This window comes from Pristis pectinata, chromosome 5 (assembly GCF_009764475.1).
Source record: "Pristis pectinata isolate sPriPec2 chromosome 5, sPriPec2.1.pri, whole genome shotgun sequence".
Classification (NCBI taxonomy): Eukaryota; Metazoa; Chordata; class Chondrichthyes; order Rhinopristiformes; family Pristidae; genus Pristis; species Pristis pectinata.
Genome location: NC_067409.1, coordinates 43127435 through 43145305, shown reverse-complemented (window position 1 = coordinate 43145305; position 17871 = coordinate 43127435). Strand labels below are relative to the sequence as shown.

The 17871-nt window shown below is 36.9% G+C and overlaps 1 protein-coding gene across 1 annotated transcript in view; it reads right to left on the bottom strand.

Annotated features, from left to right (window-relative positions):
- The window catches only part of tbc1d5 (TBC1 domain family, member 5), a 377143-nt gene that overhangs the window by 74845 nt on the left and 284427 nt on the right, over window positions 1–17871 (bottom strand). The window contains exon 17 of the mRNA XM_052015950.1: window positions 2343–2428. Within this exon, the coding sequence (XP_051871910.1) occupies window positions 2343–2428 (86 nt within the window). The remainder of the gene's footprint in view (window positions 1–2342; window positions 2429–17871) is intronic.

Sequence of the window (17871 nt, the reverse complement as noted above, 5' to 3'; positions counted from 1 at the left end):
GGACTCCTGGGATGAATTTGTTGACTTACAAGGAAAGGTTGAGCAGGTTGAGTTGATACTCATTGGAGTTCAGAAGAATGAAAAGTGATCTTATTGAAACATGTATGTCTTAGCATTCTCATATAAGCTTTTGAGGGGGCTTGATATGGTGGAACTGAGACAATATTTTCCCTTGTGAAGGAATCTAGAACTAGGATGAATTATTTTCAGAACCTCAACTTCACATTCCTGTTTACCCCAGTAACCTTTCACCCAATTGCTCATCAAGAATCTATATAACTCCGTCTCAGAATTATTCAAAGTCTCTGCTTCCATCTCCCTTTCAAAAGACTCATAAGCTTCAGAAGAAAATAACCTAATCTCTGTCTCAAATAGCTAACATCTTAACTTTAAACAGTGCTCCCCAGTTTTAGATTCTCCCACAGGAAGAAATATCATTTCCACTTCCATCCCTCAGGTTCATTTATATTTTAATCAAATAATCTCTCATTCTGCTAAACTCCAGTGGACACAAGTCTGACCAACCCGTCCTCATAAGACAATCTTCCCATTCCAGTTTTCATTCTATATTCCTACAACTGTTTTCATTTATCACTACATCGGTGGAGGAGGTAGCCTTTGAGAGCTGGTGAGAGCCAAATGGGTTTTTGCTGCTGTTATTGTGTGATGCCATTTTTGGTCCCTTTGTACAGTCATAGCAAGAAGGCCTTGTTATCTCTCTCGATGGTTCATTATTCTGTCATATAAGCCCCTTGAGGTGTGGAATGTGGTTGAACTTTACCTTCATATAGCACTCAGCCAAGGCAGGCATCTGATTGCTGATGCAGTTAGAGCACCTATAGTGTCTATCACCTAACATGCCTTTGGACTCTGCTAGCATCTGAAAACAATTAGAATTCAAATTTGTTTTTACTTATTGATGGTAAGTTGGACTTCTCTGATTGAATCTCTGAGGAGATATTCCCCCCCCCCATTTTCAGAGCTACACAAACAATTTTTCTGAGTTGTCACAGACGCTGCTGAAGACTGCAAAATCTGTAATTGACACTAAGAAGTGTTTATAATAAATTTATTTCTTATAGTGCAGAGAAGTGAAACTGCCAGGACGTATTATTATTCCAGTTATCTCATAATTGCCATTCCATCGAATAATAGTATGGCGCTTATTTCAAAATCGGCCAAATCTTTACTGTGAAGTATAATTTGCTCCAATTGTTTTCCTTACTATAATGAGAGCATTACAGCTGTCAATTCTGCAGAGAATTCTCTATTCCGAATATGGAAATGGAATAGATCTAAGTCTCAAAATATAGTTCTACATCAGTAATATCAATATTAGTAAGATTAATACTATCAGTAATATCAGTAATATCAATTTGTAATATCAATATTTAAGTAATTAGTAATATCAATATTTAAATATATTTAAGAAACATGGGTACACTCAAACCTAATGAAAAGAATCACCAACAAAATTCATTCTACGTTTCTATATACATTTCCACATGAAAAATCTTAAATGAGATGGTTGCAACCTGACTAATCAATCACTACTACCATTGTTAACTGATTATTGTTACCTCCTCATGCTTTAACCCAAGTCAGATATTACCAGACCCTACATGGATGAGGCAGATATAAAACACTATGAAATGACAGCATGAAGGTGCCGCTTAATAGTATGGTGTTCTTGCCAATGCAACAGAAGTGAGAGCCCTGAACACCTCATGGATGGCAATAAAGGCAGTAGCAATGGCTGTTTCTGAATAAATCCTGAGGTTAGATTAATATTGAATACAATGATTTCCATACTAGCAGAGTAACACAAGGATTAGTGCTTGGTCTGTAGCCATTTCCAAACTATATCAATGACAGAGAGAAGGAAAATGGAAAACACCCATTGTTTTAAAAAAGGCAAGGGACTAGTAAATGTTGTGAAGCACGGAGATTTGGTTGCCCCTGTGCACAAATTACAAGGTTAACATACAGGCACAATGAGCATTCAGAAAGGCAAATAGTATCTTAGCTTGACTGCAATGTCATCAGTGTAAGAGTTAATATCACCTCAAAAATATACAAGGGCACTGCTGAGATCGTACTTACAATATTGTACACTGTTTTCATTTAGTCTCCTTGGCTTTTTGGGTAACAAAGAATCAAGCAAAGTTGAGTGATATAAAAGATTAGTACTGAGCTTACTGAATAGTGAAATAAGCTTGAAGAGCACAATTTCTAATGCTATTATGATTTAGCTATGTAACATACCCCAAAAGTCAACATTTTGTCTAATAACAACTTGGTAGAATAGCAAGTGCAGTGTTGTATCTGTCTAGACATCTTACCGTGTCTTGTTCATAATTTCAGCACCACGTGCCCTGTAGTAATCTAGATTCTGTTGGAACTGGTAATTCATTGGTCTTGGGTTGTTCTAAAAAGAAATAAGGTGTGAAACCAATTGTCAGTCAGCACTAAAAGAATAATGCATAGTTATTTTATATTCTATAATGTAAGTAGCAAGGTGGATTAAAAGTACATTGGCAGAATTTTGACAATTACTAAGAGTCAATCTTTTCACAGATCAAACTCTGTACTAACAACAAATGTTAATCATATGGTATTTATGTTTTGCTTTTAGCATGCTGCAATGTGGCTTTCAAAACATGCATGTAGACTACTGACCTAGCAAGGATCAACTTTGTCCACTTCAATATCACAACTTGAATTGTCCAAATAACATGGCTGAAGGCAATGGGCCCCAGAAACACAAGACCAGTTGAATATATTGAATACTTAGATAGTAATTTTCTATCTCACTGTCTCATATTATGCACTGATCAATGGTTTGGCAGTGATAGGGAAAGAGTAAAAACACTGGTTGGATATGGGGTGTAAAGCCAAAGGGATAATGCAAAAGAAGATGAAGATTTTTCCAAAATTGCTCAGTGTGAATATTTTTGCTCCACAGGCTGTTACTGAGTAGGGATTGTGTGAAGGGTCTCCAGTATTAAAACAAGTATCCAATAAGCCTTGGTAATACAACACAATACAACACAGTGACCAACAGGACAAAATTAATTGATTTTACCAAACAAACAGAATAAAGAATAATATCTCTGAATTAAATCAATAATAAAAACTAGAACAAAATTAAGTCCTAACTTGTATTAACATATTTAGATCAAACCTACTTTGAACTTCAGTTATCTTTTGAAATGATATTTGAATATCAGAATTTGCAAATTAATTAGGGATTTTTCAAAAAAATCCTGAGTCATTAGAAATATTTAGAGCATAAAACAGATGAAAGTAAAGTTTAAAAGTACATTACCGTCAAAAATCCGCACTCAATGCCTTATTAGTAGCTTTCCATTATCTTTTCAGCAATGAAATTAAATGATTTTAAAACAACATTTTGTGTATGTGACATCTTCTGCAAGCTTAAATATTTAGACATTTACTAAATTAAAATAAATGACAGGTTTTGTAAAACAAATTTTTCAAAAGCACTGAGCTAGAGACTTTTTTTCCTGTAAATCTCTGTCCTATACCCTCCCATTGTTTAGTACTAGTCATTTATAATTTAACTGTTAATCATGTGTAATCATCAAACAACCGTCAATGTAGTTGGAAACAGATTGGAATGTCCTGGAGTTGTAAAAACCACTATTTAAATACAAATTATTTTTTGTGAATTATTCATTGGGATGGAGTTGCAAAACTTTCATTGCAGGACTATTTGTTTCCTGTTAAGAACATTTTTCACTTCTCCTTAGAGCTAAACTTATTAATGTCCTTTATTTTCCTTCAGCCTGTTTTCCTTAACTCAGTTTGTTTACACTGCACAAAAATAAAAAAACTGTAGAAACTGGAAATCTGAAATAAAAACAGAAAATGCTAGAAACACCCAGCAGGTCTAGCAGCAGCTGTGGAAAGAAAAACAGAGGTCAATAACAGAATTTGACTTGAAATATTAACTTTGTTTCTCCTTCCACAGATGCTGCTTGATCTACTGAGCGTTTCTACCATTTTCTGTTGTCATCCATTTGCTGCCTTGCTATGACTACCTTTTATATTCTTGCATATCTTAACCTTCTCATGTTTATATTCTTGCTTCTCTTAATATCTTCTACTTTCTCCAGTGTTCCCCAATCTTCTCTTGCTGTTCCCCTTCAGTTTACAGTCATGTTTATCTCAGCACACCATTCATCATCAATGTCAAAACAATTCTGAGGGCATGGAAACAGAAAGGACCTACGTTGCTTAGGTTATGTCGGTTAGCTGGGAGTAAGAATATCTGTGGAAGCTTGTGGCTGGGTATTCTCTAGGTACTGTAACTACAGATTTGGCAGGCAAGTGGCTGCTGACTCACAGGGCTCAATTGCTCAGCAGAAGGGCTGGGCAAATAAATCATTCTTATACCTCAAATACTGAAAAGCCAAAAATTTATCTCCCTTTTCTGTCTTCCAATTTTGTTTTAAGAGAATTAACATGAAGACATTTTCCCACATTAAAGATGCAGAATTTTTCCATATGTAAGATTTAATGCTATCATGCAAACTGTAATAGAAGTTGAAGTTACCTTTCAAAAAAATAGCAGCAGTATATGAAGAAATGTGAACTAAACTTAATGACTGCAAGTGTCAGCTTGTTTGTTTTATTTTGCTGAGAGGCATGTTTGAAATTCAATTTATTTCTCATTAGTGAGTTTTTTCTAGAGATAGATAACTTTGCTTAGACAGGCAAGCAAAATATTTTTTGACAGTCTCCCATGATTAGTAATTCCTTGTGTTGCAAATATACACCTTCAGATGAACCGAATATGCATAGCTGGAGGTAATTACAAACCACAATATTATTGTGTGATTAGAGATCATGATAAAACATATGAAGTTATTTGAACTCCTCAGCGATTTGCAGCCTTGAATTGAATACTTATAGTAGATTATGTATATGCAATTGATTGAATCATAGAATCTTCGAGAAAAGGAGGAAGCTATTTGGCCCACACGGCCTGTCGCAGGTCTTTTAAACAGCTAGTCAATTAGACCTACTTTCCTGCTTTCTCCTCAGTCCTGCAATAGGATATCTTTCAAGTATTTATCTAATTCCTCTCTGCAATTTACTAATTAGTAGTGCATTCTAGACCACAATATCTTTATGCATAAAAAGCTACTGACCTGACCTGTAGTTCTTTTGCTAATTGCCTTAAATCTGTATTCACTGGATACTGATCCTTCTGCTGATGGATATAAACTTATCTACTCCATTAAAACCCAGCATGGTCAACATGGACAGTTCCATGTTGTTTAACTTTATGACTCTAAAACCTATCATGATTTTGAACATCTCTGTTAAATCCAGCTTGAGTTTTCTCTATTTTCAGGGAAACAATTTCAGTATCTCTAGACCCTAGATGGAATTTAAATTCATTCATCCTGCTAATTCTGTAGTAAAACACTTGAGCACTGCCTCAAGACTCTCTGAACTACGCTGCCCAGAATTGGAAATATTATGATAACTAAGGCAAATCAATGCTTTGTTAATGATAAACATTTAGAAGGACAATATAAAATTCCAAGTGCAGTTTGAGGATGAACACCATGGGTCCGTATCCAGTGCGTTCAATTTAAATAAGGGCAATTATAATGGTATGAGGGAGGAGTTGTCTGAGGTGGACTGGGTAAACAAGCGAAGAGACAGGTCAGTAGATGAACAGTGGCTCAGCAAGAGTTTATCCCAATAAAGAAGAGGGATTCCATGAGAATGAGGCACAATCTGTAATTGACAAAGGAGGTAAAGAATAATGTTAAATTGAAAAAGCTACACAAAGTGGCAAGGGGTAGTGGTAAACCAGAGAACTGGCAAATTTTTAGGATCTAGCAGCAGAAGACTAAATAGCTCATAAGAGAGGAAATGAATTTTGAGAGCAAACTTGAAAGTAGCATTAAAACAAACAGTGAAAATGTCTATGAATATATAAATAGGAAGAGGGCAGCTAAGGAAACAAGGCTGGAATTACAACAGGAATAGTTATTATGTAGAAGGATGAGGGGCGACCTTATAGAGGTATATGAAGTCATGAGGGGCATAGATAAGGTGAATGGTCACAGTCTCTTTCCCAGGGTAGGGGAGTCTAAAACCAGAGGACATAGGTTTAAGATAGAGGGGAAAGAATTAAAGGGAACCTGAGGGGCAACTTTTTCCACACAGATTGTGGTGGCTAAATGGAATGAACTGCCAGAGGAAGTGGTAGAAGTGGGTACAATTACAAAGCTTAAAAAACCATTTAGACAGGTACATGGATAGATTTAGAGGGATATGGGCCAAACACAGGCAAATGGGACGAGCTCAGGTAGGCAACTTGGTTAGCATGGGTGGGTTGGGCCAAAGGACCTGCTTCCGTGCTGTATAACTCTACGACTCTCTGCTTCACAGTGATAGACTGCATGTCACTTGTGGAGCTTGGGTTCTTAATCCTGTGGAAATGCATCATTCTTAGTTGGATTACAGCAATGTTGTTCAGAAATTTCTTAAAAATGACTGATCAAGATCATCTTTTATATAGATATATTTCAATTGGACTTGTAAGGATTCAGAATAGTTGGCTACAAGAGTCTCTTTCCTTGGGGAACTACTGCAAATATAAGAGGCTTGCACTGTGGTTTCTTACAAGGCTGAGAATTAAAAATAATTACCTGTACAATGACACATAAATTTCAGATTTTTTTTTCCTGCTCAGAATTTAAGATTATGGCTTCTATTACATCTTGGGACAATGACACATTGAGGGATTTGTCAATGGCATCCCTCATTTCCTTCTGTGTGTGTATAATTAATGCATTTACAAATGTTTTCTATAAAGCACAAGTAGAATCAAATAGTTTCAAACATATTTTAAAAGTTATAGAATTAAGGACTGATTCTTTTAGAATAATTGCTTTTTGCTTGCTTTTCTGTTCTCCTTTCCAGAATTCCCTGACTTTTTCTTGGGAGGTACATCAATGTTCGTTAATCCATGCGCTGTGATCTGCTCCCAGCTTCACTACTTTCTGTCTCAACTTTGCCAGTCTCTTGCCATTCTCTTCCTTTAACCATCACCCTTTTACCTTGACCTCCTAACATCCTTTATAAATCCCAAAATCATTACACTGTTGCACATTCACCTCAAGAATAAAAACTTCCCAACATCCTAAGCCACCCTTAGCTCAAGATTTAAAATATGATTTTTAATTTCCCATTCCAAAATATTGACACAACATACTGTAAGGCAGAGAAAACTGTCCCATGGGCTGTGTATTTGAGATCATTGATGAAGAGTGTCTCATTTTCATGGACGTTTGGACTTTTACAATGAAAATAAAAGCATAAAATGCTAGAAATACTCATCAGGTCGTGCAACATCTGTGCAGAGAGGAATACTTCAGGTCATCGATCTTTCACTATTAAAATTAAATTCAATATTGAGTTTCACTGCACGTAGTTCATGCTTTGCTCACAAGTAACTACAATTGAATGAAGTAACACAAGCTGGAGACACAAGAGTCGAAAAGAGTCTCGATGCAGGGTTTCAACATGAAACGTCGACAATTCCTTTCCTCCCACAGATGCTGCTCGACCTGCTCAGTTCCTCCAGCAGGTTGTTTGTTGCTCAAGTCACACTAGCTGTTCGAATCAAACTCAAAAACTGACACAAGAGATGTTCACAGTGGGGCGTGAAACATTTTCTACACTTCAAGCTAAGTTTCAGCATCAACATTTTCATTTCAGGCTCAGGCAAGCCAACTTCAGAGTAAAGGTCCATCATCAATGTGTAGAAACAATAATTTGTTCTTTTTATTTCACCCCAGCCATTCTAATGTTCTTGGAGTGACATCACTTATTCACTGACAAATCAAGGAAAGCTTTACGCCCACTTTTACTGGGTACAAGGTCAAGAATACACAAACACACTTTCTTGCAACTAACTATGACGTTTATATTGTTATTCTGGACTCAGACCAGCAGTGGATGGATAATGTGTTAATCACTTGTGTAATTGAACATCAACAACGAATCTACATTAATTTCTTAAAAGTGGAGCTGTGTAGTTGAAATATTATATGGGGATAGAAATGATTTCAAGTAGGTACCCAACAGCAATAAAATTGATGCAAGATTCTCCCTTTACCATCTGGATGTAGCTGGTAGATGGGAATACCACCCGCCCTCCAGGAGATTTCATGCTAAACATAAAGAGAAGGTTGGCAGGGTTGTCCTGTGATGAAAGCATGTTGAGAGGGTGGGGGGGCAGTGAAGAGATCGGGTGTCAAGAAAAGGCCAGCAGTAAACTATGGTTTTAATGTGGAGCCAGAAGAGCTCCCCTACTTCTTGTGCTTTCCCATTCAGTTAAATAAAATCATTTTAATAGAAATTTCTTGCAGCTCCTTGAAGATCAATGATTTGACTGCTGTGTTCCCAGGTAAAGTGGCCAAAGCTTGCAGGCCTCATTTTGTGGCCAGTCTCAAAACATTTTGTTTTGGAGAATGTTTAAATAAAAAGATCCCAATTTACAAGAGTAACAGGATGTACCTGCTTTGAGTGTTCTGAATGTTGAAATGGTGCTTTTGTCAAGATGGTGTGCAGCAGGAGTCTGACACAAAATGCATTCCTGGGCACCAGAAATGAGCTTTCAGGGCTCATTTTTCACCCAATTAAGTTGGGCTTATAAATCAATTTACAAGCATTTGTATATAAGATAAAAGATAAGACATCCTTATTAGTCACATGTACATTGAAACACACAGTGAAATGCATCTTTTGCATAGAGTGTTCTGGGGGGCAGCCCACAAGTGTCGCCACGCTTCCAGCGCCAACATAGCATGCCCACAACTTCCTAACCCGTATGTCTTTGGAATGTGGGAGGAAACCGGAGCACCTGGAGGAAACCCATGCAGACATGGGGAGAACGTACAAACTCCTTACAGGCAGTGGCCAGAATTGAAACCGGGTCGCTGGCGCTGTAAAGCATTATGCCCAAAATCACCCCCTCCGACAACAATGTATGTACATATATTACAATCATGTATGTACTTCCATCTTCTCATAATGACTTTACATTGGTAAATAAAATTAAACCATTGTGCATGGATACTTAAGGGGATATTCCCAAGTAACCAATTGCCTATCTTCACCACTAGGTGCCAGTATGACATGACTCACAACTTTAGAAACATATTTCGGGTATGGGTAAGCACTTACTGTCCATCTCTCTTGCCTCAGGAGAAGATGGTGGGCTACCTTCTTGAATTGCTGCAGTCAATGTGATGAAGACATTCTCACAATGCTGTTTGGTTGGGAATTTAAGAATTTTTACCTGGCAGTAGCACCATATATAACTCCTGCATTGTGAAAAGTGCAGATCCTTTAACACTTGGGATCAACTCCCATTGCCCAGACTAGCTGACTCACCCACCCCACATTTTGGAAGGTCATTGGCTGTCCCACTTCCAGGGCCTCTGGTTTATCGGCCAATCCTTTGGCTTGCAGTCTCTATACCCAATCCTCAACCCTTGATCCACCTGTTCACGCAACAGACCCCATGAAGCAAATCAATCATGTTCCTGGAAACTGGAGCACCAAGACCTACACTGCAAAAACATATTTATTGATAGCCAATAGATTGAGAGTTACAATGCGTTACTTCTCTGCTTGTCTGCTTTGGTTCTATGCTTCAGTGATAGTGAATGTTTGGTGAATAGTAAAAACCCACAAGGTACAGGTCAAATTTTGTGACGTTATAAATAATACCATATGAATAATGAAATTGCATCTCAAATTCAACAAGCAAATTTGCAATGGTTCATCACCTACTTAAAATTAGCAATATTAATGTTAAATTGTTTTCTCCTGGGCTTGGGCAGTGTCCACCAACTGACTCTGGGGAGGTATGGCTATCAAGGGAAAACTCATTTATCTCATATCTGACCAGTAAAAATTCAATGAGCACATTGGTAGGAATAGTATGCACATTTTAAAATTATTTTTCTGGCTCATATTAGAGGGTTTGTAGTTAGTTAACTCAACTGGACATTCCTTCACACAGGCCTTAATAAGTGCTTCTTCCCACATTTATATTGCCCATCTTTAAATATCAAATCTTTTCACATTTCACATATATTATCTTTTTCAAGTCACAGCTTTCCACTTAATTTAGTTTCCTTAAGTCCTAAAATAGCTGGTGGTCATTCACCCAGTTTCCAGTTGCCATTATAATTAAAACATCTCTATATCAAACTTCAAAATGCAGTAATCAACCCAAAAGTAAATGCCACCTGAGGCTTCCATCCTTTGCCTTTCCTCACTTGTCTTTCTGATCTGCTTTAAGCTGCTGGTTCTGCATTACTTCAGTCTTCCCTCGCCATTCTCATCTGCTGCCCCTATCTTCAGTCTTACCAGCTATTTAGCTTGACAGCCAAACTCCACATCACACTCCAAAATACAATCGTCAATGCACATCTCAACATTACTTAATATAATTATATTAATTAACTATATTAGATATTATATTAAGTAATTAATTTTTCATGACCTTTCATTTCCTAAACTTTAATAGCATGTGAAACAAAGTACATTTCTGCACACACATCAACTTCCTTGGACATATGTACTTCATACCAGCAATTCTAAAAATAAATCTCGTGTGTTAGAAACCTCTCTCAATATAGCATTTCCTGCCATTATTCTACTTACTATGCCACTGTTTCCTGTTGATTTTATTATCCTTGAGTCCTCTCACTTTTGTTTACAAGGTGGCTGGTGTTGTATTATCCTCACCTCTGAGACCCCCTTGCTCTGGTTACATGAGGCTCTTTTTACAGTCTTCAGGCTAGTTTTAACATTTATATTTCTAACCCATTTTTTTTATTTTTGACAGGTTCCCAAATGATCTTAACTTGGATCCTCCCTGCATTGCAATCGTAACTTCTGATTCTCAATTTCTGGACACTCTGACCTCTAACTCTCCACCATTAAACTGCAAAGCCTTGAGCCATTTATACTTTAGAATCCTCATCCTCAATTTCCTTCACTTCGCTACATTTCTCACCAGTTTCAAAAGCTTCAAAACTAACCCAGTAATCACGTTTTTAATCACCTCCAATAAATCCTCAGTTATTTTCTGTTTGAATTCCCTCATGCTTTTTTGTTCAACACCATGGCCATTTTTTTTCTCTTAAGGGTGTTATACAAGTACTAGTTGTTTAAAGCATTCATCATTTTCAAGTCTACAGCCTTGAAATCATGAGAATTGAACCAAAATATTAAAGGACCAATGATAGGAATTATACTTGAAATACCAAATTTACTTTGTTCTACAGGGTCACTGAGCCCATTCAAATGGACGGGCTTGTCACTTGTATGGCAGTCAACCATCCCAACATAAAACCGAGGGTCTGGATGTGGTGCACCTCACCCCACAGTTCAGAATTCCAGAGATCTAGCGGCTGAACAGGCCCTGAGATGCATCGTCATCTAACTTCAAGTGCGTGACCTGACAACGCATTATCAAACTAGTATACTTTGTCATGGTTGGCTGATATTCATAAAAGTATTGTTAAACTTCTTGATTTGTGCAACATTCAGTTTCTGAATAAATTACTTAACAGAACCTAAAAAGGGTCATCAACCAACAAACATACCAGATGGTATCCTTGTGGGTGAACAAACAACTCAAGTTAAAAGTAACTGAAGCACTTCCTATCATTACAGCAAAGAGAGATTATTGTCAATTGAGATCAGTAATGTTGGGAAGCTCATAGATTGTAAAGAATACTGGCATTGCACTTCTACAGAGGACGACATATGGCCTAAATTTTCTGTGTTGGCTTTTCAAAAGAGCTATCCAATTAGCTCTTCTCCCCTGCTTGTTCCTCTTTGCCCTGTAAATATTTTCCTTCTCATGTCTAGTACTTTTCTGTTATTAGTCCCAGATGGCAAGGTATTCTGAGATAAATATAATGTTGATGTATAAAACAGGAGACATGTGGAATTAAGGTGTCAAAGAAACTAGGCTACTTTACCTAACTAGCAATTAAAAGACTCAACTTAAAGACATGAAGCAGAAAAAAACAGACAGGTACAACCGTCAAGTAGACATCCTCTTTTAATAACAACCTTGATACAGAGTAAGTGGTCGACTCATATGTTTTTCTGTGTATAGTCAACAAACTAAAATATTGATAATTCTAGAAACAATGTTGGATATTATTTACTGCTCAGGTTACCTTCAAAAAATACAATAATTGCTGTCTCATTTGGAATTGTCTAAATACACATATGGTGCAGCTGTAATAACATGGTTGGTGTTTGCTCAGAATCAGTTGCTTACATAGGACCAGTACCAAATAACTGTTTGCAGGAAGCAGTATAGGAGAGTCAAATGACTTTCCTATAGTGATTTGAGAGCTTCAAATTCCTAAGAGTGAACATCACCAATAGCCTGTCCTGGTACAACCAAGTAGATGCCGTGGCCAAGAAAGCTCACCAGCGCCTCTACTTCCTCAGGATGCTGAAGAAATTTGGCATGTCTTTGTCAACCCTTAATTTTTATCGATGCACCATAGAAAGCACCCTATCCGGATGTATCACTGCTTCAGTAAAACAGCCAGCATAATCAAAGACCCCACCCACCCCGGACATTCTCTCTTCTCCCCTCTCCCATCGGGCAGAAGATACTGAAAGCACATGCCATCAGGCTCAAGGACAGCTTCTACCCCGCTATTATATTGAATGGTTCCCTAGTACAATAAGATGGACTCTTGACCTCACAATCTACCTCATTATGACCTTGCACCTTATTGTCTACTGCACTGCACCTTCTCTGTAGCTGTGACACTTTATTCTGCATTCAGTTATTGTTTTACCTTGTACTACCTCCATGTACAGTGTAATGAATTGATTTGTATGAACGGTATACAAGACAAGCTTTTCACTGTACCTCAGTACATGTGACTATAATAAACCAATACCAATACAAATATATCACCTATCATATGCAAAATATCTTAATGGTTCACTCATTAGCACAGATATTGACCATCACACTACAAGTATCCACTTATAATCTATGTAAATATTTCGAAGAACATTCTTTGGAGCTTAAAAAATAATGCTTAATAATAATACCTTGAATGCTGTTTTTTTGAGAATTATAATTTCCATTAAACATTTTTGCTTCAACTTTTCTTTCAGACTCTATCTTGCACAACATCAGTTTCTTTCACCTTACCCATAGAAAATAGAAAAAACAATAAAATGCCCTCCATGGCACAGTTTTTCTTAATATTCATGGGTCAACCATAAGAATGAGCACTAATGAACTACAAGTGTCAAGAAGCAGCACCGTTAATCCTTGAATGAGCACTGAGCTCTTACCATCTGGAGTATTATGATTCCTGTTAATTGAGAACCAATGCATTACTACAAATACAACTCATTGATTTTCCACACCTGCCAAATATACAAACTGTAACTTCCCAAACCAAATAACTCTAACACAACAACAAATGCCAAATATTTACAGAGCAGAAAACTTAATCTGAAGCTGCTGATCAGTCAACAGTCAGAAAGGTTCCAAGCATCTCAATTTTCAGAAACACGAAACAACTACTGTGGGCCATCACCAGTGATAAACTTTTCCCACTGACTGTGGCTGATTAAAGACTATTGTAGTTACACACAAATCTATGCTTGACAATATAAGCAGTGAACTATGTTGGATCTCAATGCAGTCCTCAAAATCAGGCCCAGGGTCATGTCTTATATTACTGAATTTGCTGTGAAAGCTGTGATGTAAATGCTGTACGTAATATAGATGACATGCATCATGCAACACACTGCATGTACTAATCTGTAAGACCTGTTTTAAGCAAATCACCAAATGTGCTAAAATTACTCATCCTCCAACCCAAATATTCAGTGGATCTACGTTGAAACCTGATTAAGTATCTTCTTATGCATGATCAATAAACAAAAAAGTTGTACACAATATGTTAAATCTCATATCAGAAAACAGCACATCTCAAACAACATAAATAGTTAAAAGCAAACATTTATTGCAAATAGTTTTATAGAATTATCTTGTTCTCTTTGCCAAACTTTAAATGGTTTTGATTTTCTCTGGGTTCACTCTATTCAGAGTATTTTTTTCTAGCAGGTTGTAGAAGAATTTGAACTTCCAGGTGGCTTCAGTTGTATAGAAGAACAAAGTACAATCAGAGATGAGTATAAGGAAATCTCTGAATCTCAGTTCAGATCCCTTCTGACTATGTGGATACATTCAGATATACTCCTTGCTGCAAATAATCCCAAGATGATGGCAAAAATGATAGAATTACTTCACATCTGGACAGATAGCCTTATTGGTTCCAACTCTGTGCTATTATGTTTATTGGTTATGCATAAAAAGATATATTTTTAATTTGCTTTCAGCATAGATCCACCTAATTTTTGGGTTTGTGGATGAACAATTTTAGCCCATTGGGTGATTTTGCTCAAAATGGGATGCACAAATAAATAATATCAGTACATCACAAAAAGATTTATATTGGAACATAAGGAATAAAAACAGAAAATGTTCGAACAAAGGGTCTTGAGGTTGAAACATTAACTCTGTTTCACCTTCCACAGATGCTGCCTGACCTGATGAGTGTTTACAGCATTTTCTGTTTTTATTTCAGATTTATAGCATCTGTAACATGTTTTTAAAATTTTCAGCAACATAAGGAATAATGGCCAAGGCAGGGCTTTTTGCTTTGAGTGTCTGTACTGACCAGTAATACTGGTAAAAACAAACATTGCTATTTGCTAGAATCCAGAACAGGCAGCCAAGGTTTATAATGGAAGTGCCATAACAGGATTAAAAAAAGATGCATATTTCGCTCCATCACCTACATTTTTCACACTCAACTTGTAGAACTGTGTAACAACAGATCAAATCAAATTGACAGCTGGCAATTCCATAGCAATCTGACCTCCTGTTCTGCTGCCGGACTCAGTACTGAGCCCACTAGCAGAGCATTGAGATGCTGAAGAGAGAAGAGAGTTTGGATCCATTTTGCACACAAGTGCTCAACTTTACACCAGCAGGACTGGTGGAGGAACAGCAACTGTCAAAGGCTTTTGAACTGTTTTTATTAAATGATTCTGATTCTATTAAAATGACTTTAAACAATTTATTTTAAATACTAGAAATAGCTTAAATACTAATAAGTAAAAAAGCATGAAAATAAAGTCAATTTAAATGAATGGGGGTCACTGGCCCTTTGGAAAAAGTATAAGGAAGTGAATTAATTCACTTTATTTTCATGCTTTTTTACTTGTTAGTATTTAAGCTATTTTTAGTATTTAAAATAAATTGTTTAAAGTCATTTTAATAGAATCAGAATCATTTAATAAAAACAGTTCAAAAGCCTTTGACAGTTTGTTCAGCCCTCCAGACCTGAAAGTAAGTCAGACCATGGAGGTGAATCAATCAGATTTATTACCACTGACTTATGGCATGAAATTTGTTGTTTTGCAGCAGCAGTACAGTGCAAGACGTGAACATCTATAAATTACAAAAATAAATAAATAGTGTAAAAAAAAAGAAATAATGAGGTAGTGTTCATGGGTTGTTCAGAAATCTGATGGCAGAGGGGAAGAAGCTGTCCCTGAATTGTTTAGTTTGGGTCTTCAGGCTCCTGTACCTCCTCCCTGATGGTAATAAGGAGAAGAGGGTTGTCCCTGATGCTGAGAGTCCTTAATTATGGATGCCGCCTTCTTGAGGCACTGCCGCTTGAAGATGTGCTCGATGGTAGGAGGGTTGTGCCTGTAATGGAGCTGGCTGAGTCTACAACCCTCTGCAGCCTCTTGTGATCCTCTGCATTGGAGCATCCATACCAGGCTGTGATGCAACCAGTTAGAATGCTCTCCACCATACATCTATAGAAATGTGTAAGAGTCTTTGGTGACATACCAAATCTCCTCAAACTCTTAACCAAAGAAGAATTTGGACAGTGTGACAGGTCCAACATGATCCGGTGCATTACAGTGAAGTAACATAGTGGAAAAACTAGTTCTTCTAAAGTGGAGTAATTAGCATTGTGGTTATGATGCCATGCTGTAAAATGCAGTTAAACAAGCTTGCTACAATGTTCTGAGGATTGGTTCTTAATTTTGTTAAGGCACACAACAACTATTAGCATGTGGTTAAACAAAACATTTCATAGTAGTACCACCTAAAGAGATGTTGTGGACACATTAGGAATACACATGACTAATCTATCAGGAGAATCTGAGGGCAGAGCAGCAACCAGCAATTTTTTTAAAATGAATAAGACAAAGCCATAACTTAAATAATAGATGCTTATTAGCCTGAGTTTCCATTGCGTGAGACATTGCTGTTGTTGAATAACTACCAGTTATGCCTCCTGATTTTCTTGAAATCAAATGACATATGATTTAAGTATATATGGTTCTGAGGGGGCATGATGGGGTAAATGCTGCGAGGACGTCTGGAACTAATAGGCATGGTCTTGGAAAAATGGACTGTTCACTATAGATGGAGGTGAGGAGGAATTTCTTCTCTTAGAGGGTTGAGAGTGTTCAGAATACTCTACCCCAAAGAACTGTAGGTGCAAAGTCATTGAATATACAGAGGAATCCAAGGTAATGGGGGGGTGGGAGGTCAGACAAGAAAGTGGAGATGAGGCCTAGATCAGATCAGCCATTACCTTATTGAATTGTGGAGCAGATTCACTGGCCCTTATTATTAGATTTTTATGTTTCATGATGAAGGAAAATTATAAGGTTCTGTTAAATGATGAGCTGCCACTTACATATATGTATAAATACTAGGGAGGACTACTACATTGTACCATGAATGTCAGAAATCTCCTTTAACAGTAGTTGGAAGAAAATATAACATTCCGTGTCATGTCTGAACAGCTAGTATTTGAAATTAAACAAGCAATTTTTCTGTACTTTAGCACTGCAAGTGTGATACTGCTATTCTACACTGCAAATTGGGCAGTGTTCCAACAATGAGAAATTATATACCTGATGGGTACAAACAAGGTCATTATAATTAGGCTATTAAAAAACATCTGTTATCAAGCTAATGAACTTGATCATTTTTAACAAATAAAACTTGACAAAGAACCTGTAAAATTTTAATTAGTTCACATGTTGCTCCCTGGTATCCTTTAATATTTTCCTACTGGCACATTGGTATCAGTAATATATTACAATGAAAATGTGATTATTTTCTAAAGAAATTTAATAAGGTTAAAGATATCGACAGAGGATGCTTAATGATTTCATAGAATGTTAGCATCCAGAAAGTGGCCATTTGACCTATCCTGTCTTTGAAGAGCTATCCAATTAGTCCCACTCCTCACAGCTGAGCTGTTTTCTCCTTTAGTATTCATCCAACTTTCTTTTGAAAGTATTACTGAATACACTTCCACCACTTTTTCAGGCAGCACATACTAGATTATGGTAGATGAAAACCTGCTGGTAAAATGCTGGCAGTTATCTGGTGAATTGCCAGCATCGACTTTGCAAATACATGCAAGCCTGGACTTTGGCCTACGCATTTCCAAATGTAGAAGTCCCAAACATGCAGGCAGAGTGCAGACTGCAAATTTACCATTAAATTCACAAATGCAATAATTTCAATTGAGATTTTGTAGCTACAAGGTTAAAAGGCAAGATTTTATAAAATTATTTCTCTTTACAGTGATGTCTTTAATTATTTAAGAGTGTTTTGGTGCTTAAGTGATTAAAAATTCAAACAAATATTTCAGCTGTGGGTGCGGCTTTGCCATCTGCTGAAGATTTTCTCATGACCTGATT